At 31.8% G+C, this 16,431-nt stretch overlaps 1 protein-coding gene across 1 annotated transcript in view; it reads left to right on the top strand.

Moving 5' to 3' along the window:
* LOC109604925 (balbiani ring protein 3) overlaps positions 1-16,431 on the top strand; it is a 37,007-nt gene that overhangs the window by 15,073 nt on the left and 5,503 nt on the right. The window contains exons 3-6 of the mRNA XM_020021481.2: positions 2,056-2,136; positions 11,069-11,215; positions 11,369-11,581; positions 15,119-15,304. Coding sequence (XP_019877040.1) covers positions 2,067-2,136; positions 11,069-11,215; positions 11,369-11,581; positions 15,119-15,304 — 616 coding nt within the window. The 5' untranslated portion in view covers positions 2,056-2,066. The remainder of the gene's footprint in view (positions 1-2,055; positions 2,137-11,068; positions 11,216-11,368; positions 11,582-15,118; positions 15,305-16,431) is intronic.

The following is a 16,431-nucleotide window of genomic DNA, read 5'->3' as shown; positions in this document are numbered from 1 at the left end:
AATTCAACCTATTTAAGCTGTATTTAACGCATGTGTACGTACGGAGATGTGGGGGATGAACATTTTTTGCTTCATCAACTTAAATATGAAATTTGTTTAACTTTGAATCGTAAAAATGTTTGTGAAACGAACCAAGGTGAGAGAAATCATATTTTAATCTTCGTCATCCCAAATATATGTGAAAGTCGGCGTTTACAACGTAACAATTAATTATTATTTTAATTAATTTTCGCTTAATTTTACAAAACAGAAAACATTGTCTCAAGAAATTAACGCACCACACCAATTTATTGATATTTTCTGAAAATGGGAAAAATAAACGTATACACTCCTTGTATATTTATTTAAAAATAGGTTTTTATTTATAATTGTTAAAAAAAATTATTGTTTTTCTAAAAAAAATAAAAATGAATAAAATTTGATGTTTATAAAATTAAAAATTTAAACTTAATATGGGGTATTTCCTCCTCTACTATGAATGACAGCCTGACATCTTTGGTTCATACTCAAAATCTGGGTTTGATTCATTTTGATCCAAATTCTCCCAAATTTTGTGTAGAAGACATCCTCGGACGGTTAGGATGGTCCTCTAAACCTCTTCCAAGGATGTCCCAAATATGTTCTATTAGGTTGAGGTCTGGACTGCGAGCTGGCGAGGGCATAGCATTAATCATGCATTATCCTGCTAATAATTTAGAAGTTGTAGTATGATTTCTACCCTGACCTGGTCTCCTAGTGTTGACACCAGTCTCCATGTACCGTTATAACATACGGGAACCAACCAAAATCGGTAAATTTCAACTAACAAAAAAATTAAACATCTTGTAAAAACGTTTAAAAGTCATATACATAAACATAAACAATGTACTACTTACTTTATTTAAAGAAATGTATTTACAAATTTATAAGTGGTGGCTTAATTTCTTGGAACAGTGTATTATATACCGTATTAGTATATAAAAAAATTAAGCTGGACTGGAAAATTTATGTTTTCTTTTAATTTCCGAAATATACATCCGTTTTAATATAAGCAAATATTTAGTTGGTGGCTTAGCTGAGGGGATAATGCCTGCGAAAATGTTTGTTATAGAGCTGCAACATAAATTAAACGTTTAAACAGTGCTTATATTAATTAATGTTTACACAATCCCAGACATTGAGAACGGATAATTTATTCAAGACACACACACACACCTATTTGTCAATGACCAATCCAAATTCTATTATGATCAGCCCACAAAACAAATAAATACAATGCTTATGGTACGTGGAACATAATACGGTCGCAGTTATTCAATGCAGCTTTCTTTTAAATTCTTTAACCTGTCGCAAGGGGAATTTGCATACGATTGTTCAATTCATTTCGTATTGCGTTTTGTGTTTTTGCCGGGCCGCCGACAGATAACAAATATATTCTAGATTGTGTTGTCTCGAAAAATTTAACAACAAAGGCAGTCCACTCGTGTACGAGCGGTTTCTATGATACGAACCGGCCACGGCACAATGAGCCTCCAGTAAATTATTTACTTTTACACTAACTTTCTTGCAGCAGACCACATGGTTACATCGATAATTAGGTATTGTCCACTTTCTTAACGTTATTATAAAAGAAAGTCGGGCTGCGAGACCGATTTTCATAGGTGCAAACCAGTTACAAGAAGAGATTCTAAAATTTCACGAACACTCGCAACTACAAATCGATTAGTCTTGCCGTAAATAATGAATATTCTAAAAGTCGAATCAGTTTCAACATCGTTTTATTAAATATTTTCACTTTACGGTGTTTCCAAACGTAATTTCCTAATTCACTCGGGAAGTAGCCGGCTCGTATTTCCATTTCCAAGTGCCGGTGACATCGGCTGATGATGTTGAGAGTTGCTAGAAACCTAATTAAAAAATTGGAAACTGCACCCACGTACGAATTAGGAAAGCCGACCATTAACATAATTTCAATTCGCTAATGGCGCAGCAAACGTCAATTTCCATAATTGATATAAACAGCCTATTTATAACAAGTGCAAAGAGGATTAATTCATGTTTTTTTTTTGTTTACAGATGTGCCAACCATGATTGTACGTTGGAAATTAATCTTTGGATTACTACTGTGCACGATATCATTAGCAATTGCAAAGAAAGGTAAGCAATGTTTCACTATCACATAAATAATTGATACCCTGCCCACCTTTTTTTATGTAATATTTCAAAATCGTTGTTTCACACCGTCATTAACTCTTCAAATATTCACTCTTCCATGAAGCACGTTACAAAAGAGAGAGAGAAAAAAAAGGAAAAATCAAATCCACCATGTGTTATAAATCGTTCAAGTACCAAACGATTTCCTGTTGCAAAAGGCACTTAATTATCAAACCAAGAAGTTCAACAGTTTTGAAAGTGCGCAACGTTTCGCAAAAACAAAACGCTTTCGTTCACTTTCGTTTCGACAACGGATCATCTTGATTAAAAACCGACTTGGAGAAGTTTTGGAAATGGACTGAGTTAAAGCCTAATCAAGATGTAAAACGTAATTCGCGGGATCGATGCGGCTGCGGCGTTTCCCGACCGATCTCAAATAGTTTTAAATTCAATTAACACAGAAAAAAACAAAGTAACAAGAAGTTCCACGGGTCAGACGTCGCCACATTGGACACACTCCATTTCGGTTTAAGTTATTCAATGAACACTTCAGTGGCCTGTAAAATTAATGTTTCGTCCAATTGGTCGTATGTAAAACCATTAAAGGATCTATTGTTCGTTGTTGCTTCCTCTTCCTGTCCTGATGCTTTTGTGATGCAACTGGTATCTTTGCTTTGACCTTCGAAATCATCTATAAATTAATTTACCTACATATTTTATGAGAACCGCTTTTATGTGTAAATTATGCTAAAAAGTCAAGGATGGTATTTATTATGAGAATATTGCGACGTATTCCACATACTTGTAACGTCTCAGTTATTTATGTGCGTTCATTTTGGTCCATTAAAAAATAATAATAAAATACAGTCGATACTACTTAGATCACTTGAAGTTTTCATAACCTGAATGTAATTGGTTGATAATCAAGAGTACTCGTAATTTTTTACTTAATAACTGGAAATTTTAGATGAAATCATTTCGTTATTAACTGTCTTAGTTAGGTTAGGTTGGGTTAAGTTAGGATAGGTTAGGTTAGATTCAGTTAGGTTAGGTTAGGTCAGGTAAAAATTTATTTAATTTATATTATTGTGGAAAAATCTTGGGAAGTAATTTGAAATAACATCACCTAATTTGTTATATTATCAAATAATCTTGATAATTTTTAATATAAAAAACTCTAAAATATAGAGGATATGTCAAAGATAACTCTTTCTTATAATGGTAAGTTTATCGAGTTTGTTCAAGATATATTACATTATTTTGAAAAAAAAATTCAAAGGATTTTGAAAGATAATAAGAAAGTAACATGACCAATTTTGTCAAGTTTATAGAGGGGTCATTAGTCTCTATAATGGCTAATCTAAAAACGGCATAAAATAGAAAAGATATATATATCATACTAAGTTTATCGACTTATATTTAGCTTATCTTATGTTATTTAAAAAAATCGTTGAAATAATTTTGAAATTATTCTATGTAACTGGTAATATTGAAGAGATATAAATATGAAAATTATGTAAACAAAATTCTTTCTTTTGAGTCATTTGAAATTTATTGACTTCTGTTCAGTCAAACTGAAGGTACAGAGTTTTGTCTGTTTCGATGTATTTCTACCGTTTTAAGAGATAAGAGATAAATAAATAAATAATGTCTTACATACAACTTTAAGGGAACTAGAAAGAAAAATTATAGACTTATTTTTATATTTTCAAATCTTTTTTCAGGGCTGTTTTATTGATAATATTTTTTCCTACACCTATTCGATTAATAGAGACTAATATTTGGACGACGACCTTCACTATTTGGCTACCCAACACAGTCATACTTATTTAGTAGTTTATTTGATAAGTTGAACCTTTTTCCTGTCAAATAATGGTTCGAGCTATCGAAGATCGACTCTATACATAATGTACAACACATTACCAAACACAACCACCGCATTAGAATCTTTACACCTACATACGACCATAAAGTTTTAACAGTTAAGCAATCAATATAACATTAATCCTTTCACGGGCAATACATCATATTGTTTCAAAAATAAACCGCAATATTTCATTATTACATGCACAACACATGTCAGAAGCAAAATCCCGAAATATTTACAGTTAAGTAAATTGCCGTAAATGTCTTTAATGGCTTCATAATACCCGAATTTATACAATCACAACAAGACATAACTATTTTCGTACCGCTTTGTCAAAAACTGGACCGACTTATTTCTTTTGTAGCCCGGTTAAATCGAGATCTTCCATCGTTTTTAAAGCTTTTAACTTGAATGCGTCGTTAAAATTAGTGAATTCTGTTTATTACATCGGTTTAGAAAGCGTAACGATATCCGCTATCCGGGCATCAGTTTTATTGTGTGTGTATTCATATGTGATATAAGCCATTAGCAATAATATAATTTTTAAATTTAAATCGCCGGCAACGAGGCAAAATTGAATTTGCTCGAGGATTTCGATCGTTATATTTTAAATCGTGATAATCGCTCCACTAAATGCGGCAAATCCGGTGTAGGTCTCGTTCCAAACCGATGAATTAATAATTAAATAATATCGGCGGAAATGAAACTTTTTGCGGTTAACATTGTAAGCATACAATTAAGGATAATTTGTCGTGAGTAATATTCGATGACGACATCGTGTTTGTAAACTAATAAATGATAATGGTTCGTGGACAAATGCATTTTTATTGATCTTTGTCATTTTAATATTGCCATTTTTTTCCAATTATAAATAAATTCTTTTGATAATAAATAGTTCAATTATGTTATTAAGTTTTATAGTGGTGGTCAAAAGCATGGGACAAAGTTTAATTTATTCATTTTATTAGATTTATTTGTATATATTCTTTATTGAATAGATAGACGAAATAAATTTGGAAATAGTTTAGTTATTTAATGTTTGGTAGCATAACCATTGTGTTTAATAGCTTCTAGACATGGTCTGTTCATCGAATCGACAACATTGCAACACACTTCCAAAGGAATGTTTGCACATTATTCTTGTATAACTTGCCACAAAATGCTCTTTGTCGGTGATTTTTAACTCCACCTACCATCACCATCTGATCCAAAAACTAATTTTTTACAAATATGGATCTGTTTTGGATCCTTATCTTGTTGAAATTTCCAAACTTAAGGCAAATTATTTCCTACAAAAGGCAGCATATATTTTTAGACAAAACGATCCATTTTTTCTTCAATTGGTACCAAATGCCACCATGTTTCACTGTTGGTTTTTGGTACCTAAAATGTCTTGTTCCTATTGATTTCCCTACGTATTGCCTACCATTTGATCCAAACAATTTATATTTGGTTTCATTGCTCCATAGTATTAAATTCTACATACGTGGACTCCAGTCCCTATGATTTCTGGCATTCACTATTCAGATTTTACGGTTTTGTTTAGATTTTTCTACAGTTATGTGCCCAAACTGCCCCAATTCACATAACCCACGTCTCACAATTCGATTAGAAACATCTGCACCGAAATCTTGGGATATTTCCTGATTAATTTGCCTTGATATTTTTGTTGGTTGTTTATCGATATCCATCTGACATTTGAAGACTTGAATTAATTTCTTGTAAACTTAAAAAGTAATTCATTTTTTTGTCCAACGTCAAATACAAATAATATTGAAATACATCAGTTATTTTCAGTAAACCAAGATTTACAAAATTAATGAATTTCTTTAAATTATTTCATACTTTTGACCACCACTGTATGTATATATTAAATTTTATTTGTTATTTTACTGCATATTTATATCATTAGACATACTTGTTGTAATAACATAGTTTCACATATTTCTTATTTTAATTTAAATATTGCTAAATTTTTTATTATAAATAAATTCATTTCACAGTAAATAGTCCGATTAAAGCACGTTTTTATGCCATTTTTAAGAGCTTAATGTTAATATTTATTTTCATCATATTCTTGTATATTTTTTTAATAAAATCTCTTCGTTGTTTTTATGTTAATTTATGTAAGCTTATATTTTAAAAATTATACATTTTTTACCATTAATATATGGATATTATTGGATATTTCTGCTACATACTCATACTAATTAATTAATCATTTTTCTGCATAAATGGCATTACAAGATATTCTTAACTTCTTAAAATTATCCCATACTTTTGACCATCACTGTACACATACTTCATTTTATTTGATATTTTACCACACATTTATATTATTAAACATTCTTGTCGTAATAACATTGCTTCACATATTTTTTATTTTAATTTAAATATTGCTAAATTTTTCATTATAAATAAATTCGTTGCACAGTAAATAGTCCAATTAAGGCACGTTTTTATGTCATTAAAATTTATGGAGTTTTATAAATATTATACATTTTTATGAGCTTAATTTTAATATTTATTATGATTATATACTTGTTTATTTTTTTAAATAAAATCTCTTCATTTTTTTATTAATTTATGTAAAAATTATACATTTTTCATTGATATGCATATTAATTAATTAATCATTTTTCTGCATGAATGGCATTACAGGATATTATCCTCTATTTGGACCTAATGCCTATTCAGTTATTTCTGGCAAAACACATCTGTGTCGGTTAAAATTTTTGATGCAACATTCTTGTATTTTATTTGGCAAGGCAATATGCACCAGTAAACAAACCGATGTGAACAAATATAATTATTGAAGCGTATCTATTGTTTCAATCTTGGTCTGCCTTACAATTATTTCAGCTAGACTACAATACAAAGACGTATATTAAAAAATAAACAGTAGTGTAGATGGTGGAGTTGCGATATAAAAGATTTAATGCGGTTACATACTGTAATAGCTGCTTGCACGAGTACTTACTTACTTACATAAGAAAAACATTATGAAAATGGAAATTATTGGTAATTTTCTTTTTCTAATCTGTGCCCTTTTTTTAAAAAAACATTTCAAAAGAGCCTTTTTATCACAGCACTATACTTTACATAAACTTAAAGCATTACCCAGTTCTTAATGGAAAGATATTCAGAGTAATACCATTCAAAACTGTTCCACTTTTAACAAAATATACGTCGAGCTAATAAATCCTTTACTTAATAACACGCTTCCCATCCATCAAGTAAATAATGATGCAAAGCACTGCAAATGAGAAGTAATAAACATGCAATCAAAGCGGGATATAATTCGCGTTACATAACATATAGATTACTTACAATTAGGTACATGCAGCTCAACAGATGTGCACAACTGTGGCGAGTCGTGCGAAATGCATCATGAAAATTATTCGTTAAACAATTTTGCTTGAGCCGGTGCCGAGGTTCGCACATGCATGCTTAACAAAATGAAACATCGTTTGACCTCAAAATACAGAAACATAATTTTACTTTTGTGTTCGAGGCGTTACCGTTAGCTCGGCGTCTTGTAATCCGAAAAGACGATTGAACGGTGGCCGATAATGGTCCCGCTTGTCGCAGACTCATTTCAATCGACAATGACGCCGAAGATAATTGATTTAACACGCCTCTTTCTTATTTATTGTTGTTGCAGCGAACGTATTCGAAGGATTTAGGTTTCGGTATTTAATATTAAATGCGACGAAAGGAGTGGACGTCGTTCATGATTCACGAGTCCGTCGCAAAATTACAATGTTTCCAAGTGTACGTTGTTCGAAGCCGTATGAATATTTAAACTTTTAAAATCTTTTCCTTGTTAATTAGGCGTGCTTACATAAAGTAAGTAAATCTGTTGGTAAGTTTGTGTCGGGACAAGGATGGGAAATCGATTTCATCATAAAGTTGTTGCACTGTTAAGAACTACCTTGAATTATTAATTTAAGAGTACACTACGATCGAACTTCGATAAATCGCACCACGACGTGCCAGGAAAAAAGTTGGTGTTATCAAATAATCTACAAAATAAGTGAGAATGTGTTGGCCAAATAATGGTGGTCGTCAGCCATATTTCAGAAACTACTAAACGAGTACGAATAGATAAAAAACATTTTCCCTGAAAAAAACTTACTACTCGCTAGGAGGTATAACACCATTGACTTTTGGCATATTTTTTGTTATGATCTCTTAAAATGAAGTGGTAACACAAACATCAAAAAAGATAAAACTCTATCGTTAAACTTATCATCAAAAGAAAGAAAAAAGATATAAATAAATATAAAATTATCTTTTTATATCAATAACTGTGACTATTCTATAAACTAAAATCTTCCAAATATTTTTAAATAAATTTGACATATCTATATTTTACCCCTTTTTATGTCAGCTGTTATAGAGATTATATGACCACTCTATAAACTTAGTGATGATTTTATGTTTCAAAATTCTCTCAAACATTTTTTCAAAATATTATAAGATAAACTGAACAGAAGTCGATAAACTTGAAAAGAAAGAGTTTTCTTTGGTCTGTCTTTTATACTTTACGTCTCTTTCATATTAGCTATTATTGAGACTGTATGACCACTTAATATTCTTGACAAATTTGGTTATACATTTTTTCATTATCTTCCAAATCCTTTCAAAGATTTCTTCAAAATAATATGACAAAAGCTGAACAGAAATCGATAAATTTAGCATAAAAAGAAAGAGTTTTCTTTGGTTTATCTTCAATATTTTACTCCTTTTCATGTTAGCCATTATTGAAACTGTGCGACCACTCTATATTCCTGACAAATTTGGTGATATCTTTTTTTATTATCTTCCAATTCCTTTCAAAGATTTCTTCAAAATAATTTGAGAAAGGTTGAACAGAAGTTGATAAACAGCATGAAAATAAAGAGTTTTCTTTGGTTTCTCTTTTATAATTTAAGCCTTTTTCATATTAGTTATTATTGAGAATGTATGACCACTCAATATTATTGACAAATTTGGTGATCTATTTTTTATTATCTTCCCAATCCTTTCCAAGATTTCTTCAAAATAATATGAGAATAACTAAACAGAAGTCGATAAACTTAGCATGAAAATAAAGAGTTTTCTTTGATTTATCTTAAGCCTTTTTCATATTAGTTATTATTGAGAATGTATGACCACTCAATATTATTGATGAATTTGGTGATCTGTTTTTTATTATCTTCCCATTCCTCTTCAAAATAATATGAGAATAACTAAACAGAAGCCGATAAACTTGAATGAAAAGAAAGGGTTTCCTATGGTTTATCTTCTATATGTTATCTCTTTTTCATATTATTCATTCATAAGACTGTATGACGATCAATTCTTGACAAATTTGGTGATGTTATTTTTTATTATCTTTCAAAACCCTTTCGAATTGTTATATTCGGGATTCCCCCTAAAATTCAATTTTTCGAATTTAATGCAAAATACTTTGCCAGAATTATCAAGAAATTTGAGTTATAAAGTTCGAGGAATATATAAAAAATCAACGTTTCTCTTACTCCTGATGATATGGTAAACCAATTTCTTTCCTGTTATCAAAACTAAAAATGTTTTTCAACAATTGTTATTTTTATAAAACAGATATAATTGAAAATTGTCAGTTTTATTAATACATAATATATAAAATTAAAATTATTATAAATAAAAAGATGCTAAAAATATTTATTACTCAAATATTTTTTATATGAATCGCCATATTTCCTTTAAAAAAACAAATAGCGTAGCAGTTAAATTTACAACTCATCTGTAACACAAACAAAACTACAAATTAAGTAGGTTGCTATATATAAAAATTGACAGCTCCGCATCTTCACCATCTCTCTCTCGGTCAGTGAGTCATCGTGCAAATCGACAGTTCTTCACACCATAATGGTTTCATCATTAAACACCGTTAGGATTCTGCATTTAACAATACGACTGTCCAACGACCATAAACTGCACTTACAACAGCGGTGAAATATGTAGATCTAGAACTCGCTAAAAATTATTTTCATAATTAAAATGCCTAGTTCCTGATGAACTTGTTATAAGATCGTGCTTTGTTCTTAATGTTCAATGTAAATAGACTCGGAGATAATTATTATTCTATGCATGAATAGGGTTGTATTACGCTCGTTAAAATCATTAACAATAAAATATTAGAGCATAACACCGCATCCCATTTTAATATTTTCCATGCGGAGTTATTTAAATTTTAATTAATATGAATATTCAAACGAGTAATAAGGAAAACTGATAATTAATGTATTTGTAATATTGTTATAAAATTTAAATGCGGTTTATTTCTTGTTATTGTTATATCAAAAATACGTCACAAAAACGTTATATAATAAAATTACAGTTGAAATATAAAACGTCTTGGGAGTTTAAAAATCAAATTTATATAATAGATAACAGTATCGAATAGCACTACCCACTGTATTAATTATAATTATTTACTTTGATAATTAATTAAATTATTTATATCTTATGTAAGAAATTTTGTTGCTGCATATAATATATATTTATTATTAGTAATGGTTTATTAAAAGGTGCTTTAGATAATGTTAAATTCCTCATTAATGACATGTATTGCAATGTAATTATTTTTTTTTAATTTATAGTTTAATAAAGTATTTATTGTAGAGCACGTGACAGTAAACGACAAGATAATTAAGGTTTTAAATATTTAAGGTTAGGTTAGGTTTTTTACTGCATTTTCTCCCATTAAAGTAAATAAATTCATTACACTGACCTTGTTCAAAATATGTGATGTAACTGCCTCTCCTTTGCTAAATTCCTAAGTATTTACCGAACAAAACAAAGGATCCGTGACTCATAAAAATACCAAAAATGTTCCATAAATTCATCACAGAACTTAGAGAAAATCACTTAAAGAAATTTATAAAAGTAAAAGTCATTTTCTACCGTTATTAACTTTCATATTTAAATATTTGAAGAGAGTGTTAAGACAACTAACTAATGGTAATGGTACAAAAACTGTTAATTAAAATAATCTAATTAGAAAACGATTCAGCTGGTGATGAAGTGTTTTTGTTTCAGATACGAAATTAGAAAACTCAAAATGTCCAATGTTGACGGAATGCCCGTTCAGGGCGGAACAATGTAGCGAGGATGACGATTGTTCGGCCGACAGTATCTGCTGCAAAAGTCCTTGTGGAAAAGTCTGCACCAAGCAGCTCTTCACGGGTACGTTCAATTATTAATTAACATTTGTTTATTCAGTACGAATCAATTAATTCCATTGGAAAGTTAGACATCACCTGTCGATGCTGTTGCTGACCTTTCGGCTTTGGTTCAAGCAATATTTTATGTCGTAATTGTTTTTTTTTCTTCCATCAGGATGTCAGACACTGCGTATGGCCGCGTCCCGCAGGGCGAAAGCTCTGGGTGTCGAGCAGAAAAGTGTCAGGATGCCCAGATGTAACAAAGCCGGCGGATTCGAACCGATTCAATGCGACAACGAAATCGTCAGCTCCTGTTGGTGTGTGGACGAGGCCGGATTCGAGTTACCTGGAACTAGGGCTCCTGCTGCAGCACTAGTCAATTGCACCGGTAATAATTATAAATTTATCTAGTATGGGGTATTATTTATTCAACGGGGACTAATAGATATGGACGCGAGTTGGGAAATCGATTGGGATTTTTGTCCGGGCTAATGTTGAGTGACAATACTTATTAAAATTTGATAAGGTTGAGGCTGGGACATGCATTTTCAATTAAGTGATTATCGACTCAAGTCCCACGGGCTAACGATTGAAAGATGCTAATGTAAAACGTTAAACAAATGGAGCACAATTTACTACTGATTACTAGTTCAACGTCTGTCCCTCCCCCCAGGTTAATTACACGGAATTTCGTCCAAATGCTCCTCGTTCTTAATACGGTACACTGTACAAACAACCGTTTCAATCATACAGAATTAACCCGTGTAATGTAACATCGTCACTACTTCAAGGTTATGAATCCGATTAAATAAAAAAAAATCGCGATGTGAGCAATCTTATTGTTTACAATGATATAATGAGATACTTAGGCTTACACTCTGAGAACTAGTACAGTACTCCATTTCTTATGAAACACTTAAACATACGCCACACATTGTATTTAGTAAGCGAAGACATGGAGACGAGATCGTGATCCAATTAAATGGTTCAGTTTACTGAATTGATATTCAACGCATTTCGAAAGGAAGACGACCATTTCGTAACCAATGGAACATCGCCAATCCATTGGGGGGTAATAATTCAGGGGCTTTCGCAAAGGTTAACGGATAGAAGATGTGTATTAGCATTTAAGGCTTGTTCGAGCAGTCTGGAACGTGGGAAACACTGGCATTTCAAAATTCGCCATCCGTTGGACAAGTTGCACTTTGCACATCATGATTAGCAGATCATTTGAGGTGTTCCATATCAAATAAATAATTTATTGCCATTAATATTTCCATAAATATTAATTTAAAGATTTTTGAACAACAAAATTACTTTAAGGAATTGTGAATTTGCCATTCAAAGTACCATACAGTATCGGACAAAATTAGAGTGAATTTCTTTTTGTTTAAATACTAAACAATATAAAATAACAATGACAACAATAAAACAAGAAAATTGACAATTAGAGCGACTCTCATAAAAATTTGAAAAAATATAAATCCAACGTAAGTGGCCTATATTTAATGTTTCGTCCAGTATCCATTAGTGGCTTTAACATCTTCACACTTTTTGTGGCATAGACGAGATTAGATTGGAAATTATTTCCTCGTCTATATTGTTCCAAACATTTTTGATTTGTTCAAACAAATTTGCTTTATTTGTGATGCAATTTGCTCTAATCTTCTTATCCTCAATCTGCCACAAGTTTTCTATTGGATTAAGATCGGGAGATCGAGCTGGCCACTTTAAGACACTGATTTTTTGTTGAACAAACCATTCTTTAACAATCTTAACAGTGTGTTTGGAGTCATAGTCATGCTGAAATATAAATTTTGCCGGCACTTTCCATTCACAATAGGGAATCATGACATCTTCATATTTTAGATGAAGTCTAGTGTTTATAGGACGATGAAAAAACTCTCCACCATCACTTCCGAAAACATTAAACTTTGATTTATCCGAAAATAGTACTTTTTTCCAATCTCTTGCTCTCCAGTTCCGATGCCTATGAGTGAAAAGAAGTCTTGTTTCTCAATTCTTTTTTTGAAAGACAGGGCTTTTTTGCTGAACGTCTTCCTGGCAGCCCTGCCTCCACTAACCCACGCTGAAGTGTCCTCGAACTAATTGATTTATCTCCTGAATCACTTAAAATTTAAGTTTCGAACATCCTTGGATTATCTCTAATAAGTATTTTTATGCGACGATATAATAATCTGGAGGTTCTTCTGTTTCTTCTACGTCGTTTTCGATTCTCCACACTTATGTAAACTCGAAACCTTTTAATTTCTTTTGATTCCACTTGTTTTGATACAAGAAACTGTTTGCTCATAACTAGTTGGGATCTTCCTGAATTACAGGCCAGAATAATTTTATTTTTTAAATCTGTGAACAAATGTTGACCACTTGGCATTGTTTTTAACGTAAACACAATATTCATGTATGAGAGATATAAATACAACTGGAAAATACACGAGTCGCTTTAATTTTGTGGCCTACATTTTTTTGGTTTTTAAAAATAATTGAATAAAAATAATTTCTCTCCTACTGATAGTGAAAAATGTGTCAGATATAAATGAAATAGCAGCCATAAATAAATGTTTTAAACATTTCATTTAATATTTAAGGTAGTCTCTCCAATCTTGTCCGATACTGTAAATAATTTTATTGGCCAAATTTCACTTCTTTCACCTGACGTCTATACGAATATTCAATATTCATAGATTCAGTCATCGCAACGATTATGAACGCAACCTTCTTCAAAGGTATTTCAACAAATGTGAAATCAAAAAAAAAAAACTACCTACTTCTTCGACATCCGCAAGGTAGAAAGCCGTCTATTCCAAGCAACAATATCGAAAAGAATACAGTTACATACGAATAAATGAGTTAATTCAACAAACGTTCTGTTCTAAGAATGCGATGAGTAGCTATTTTGTGTTAAAACTTTCACTTTGAGTCAATCAACTTTGGGGCCGGTTAAAAAACGAAATTCTCCTCGCTGTTTATTCCGACAGGAAATTAGACGGACGAAACCACAACACGAATCCGACATTAAGTCATCTTTATTCCTGATTAACAGACGAGGCGAATATATTACAAGAAGAAAAAAAACGCCAGTTACGTAAATTCGTTGAAAATTGTTCTATGTCTAGTTCGTGCACGATTATTTATTATTAACGAAATAATGGATCATATTTTCATTCATCATTTACGACAAGTCGCCGTGTTAATGTTTAACGTGTACTAAATGCATTTATAATGCGAAAAGTGCTAATCGTTGGTAATGGGGTCATGGATATGTTTGCTTCCTGCTTCTTATGCAGACAGATCCGTCTGGTTAAATACCTTCGCAACCACTGAAAATACTTCATTACAATTGTCGTTAATCAATTATAAATGCTAATGAGACCTTTAATAACGGGCGAGTAGTGCTTCATTAGAAATTGCGGGTCGTGGTGTGGAAATGCTATAAATAAATTAATTAAAGTCGTCGCTTTTATTTGTAAATAAACGTCTAAACTAGTTTTGTGTATCAATTTAAAGTGACCTCGCACAAAAAAAAAACTTAATTTACTTGCCCCCCAAGCACGTAACGCATTTTTGAAAGTGATATTTGCCACTGACAAACTTTAAAATTACTCCAATTAAAATAAACAAGTTTTTAGTTAAACGAACTGTATATGTGACATGTCCGCATGTGCATAACCATTAATTAACATTTTCGTTACTGTTTTAATAAATTCGGTGAAATGTTGTGCGGTAATTATTTACGAAACGGTCCACGAAGTTTTAATCAAACCACGGTGTAACACTGATTGGAAAGACATAACCGAAGATGTGTGTGAGCCTTGAATTAACTCGCAGTCGTGACCTAAATGGGAGCACGTTACTCTCTAAATAACGATGTGTGAAATAAATAATGGGTTTTTTGTTTTTGCAGCCCCCAAACCATGTGCGGATCACACTTGCCGAATGTTCTGCCCGCACGGATTCGCCCTGGCTAAGGACGGTTGTCCACAGTGCCGTTGCAGGGACCCCTGCGACGACGTCAGGTGTCCGAATGCGTTGGAATGTCATTTAGAAGAGCTGGCATGCGCCGATCCACCTTGTCCGCCGATTCCCACCTGTAAGTGACCGATAAGTGAAATTTTAAGTAATGCTAATTCGTTAATGGACGCTCAGGAAACGTTCTGGATTAGATCGTGACACACTTGTATAACTATACCTGCATGTCTTCTTTCGAGGTGAAAGTATTGTTGGTATAATTGTTGATTTTTACAAATCTACAGGAAACAGAAATCTAAGATAAATATCGGTTAATGCAGCTCGTAATTAACTGTTGTGGGAATAAGTTTAATCAGGCTTTAGTGATTTCCTATAGATTTAAAATACATTATTTTAATTTGTATTTTAATAACACGGATTTATTCGAAATTGTTACATATTTTACCTTATGTAACTCGAAGCCAATAATTATTATAAGCCGCTATTATTTCGTTTTTTATATAACAAAATATATACACTTGAAGTGGATTAGATGTTGGAGAAGTTGCCGTAAATATTTCTTCACCACTATGAAACAAAAATTAATGGTTACAGAGATCAGACCACCGAGTGGTTGAACAGTTGTTAAGTAGAAATAGATCTTACTTAACATCCAGAAAAAATAAGAGGATTATCAACATTCACCAGTTGAACCAGTTGATTCTCTGTAACCCAACTAATCTTTAAATCATGTGAGGATTATAAAACAACCGAAGGTTGTAATTTAAGTACACACACGTTACTATCCCAGATATGTACAATACACACAGCAAGGTGTGAAAATATAATTCTTTTAGCAGCCCGTCAAATGTCATCTAAAACGCAAATCATCGGGCCCATTACGCTAATTTATTTGACATTCACAATCCGACAGTCTCTTTGTTCTCAAAGACATTCGCTCCACCTCAATATTAATAAGATCTCCACCTGAATAACTAAATGCCAATTGAAAATGCTAGCAGATCTTCAATTAATGTAGCAACCTTGTAAGGGTACGATGGTATTTCTGTGTTAGACTAGAAAAAAAAAAAAATAGTGAAAGTGTACAGTAATCCTGGCTGCGAACGGATGCATACGAAATACCATGTAAATCACAAGAGGAGTGCCTGAGTCACGGCTAAAGCATGAAAACGTTTTGATTTTCAGTTCGTTTGCCTTTTGTGTGTAAAAGTTCACGGACTCGTCAGTAATTATAATCGTTAAGGAAAC

This window comes from Aethina tumida, chromosome 1 (genome assembly GCF_024364675.1).
Source record: "Aethina tumida isolate Nest 87 chromosome 1, icAetTumi1.1, whole genome shotgun sequence".
Taxonomy (NCBI): domain Eukaryota; kingdom Metazoa; phylum Arthropoda; class Insecta; order Coleoptera; family Nitidulidae; genus Aethina; species Aethina tumida.
Note: the sequence above shows the minus strand (reverse complement) of the source record. Positions and strands in the feature narration are given on the sequence as shown.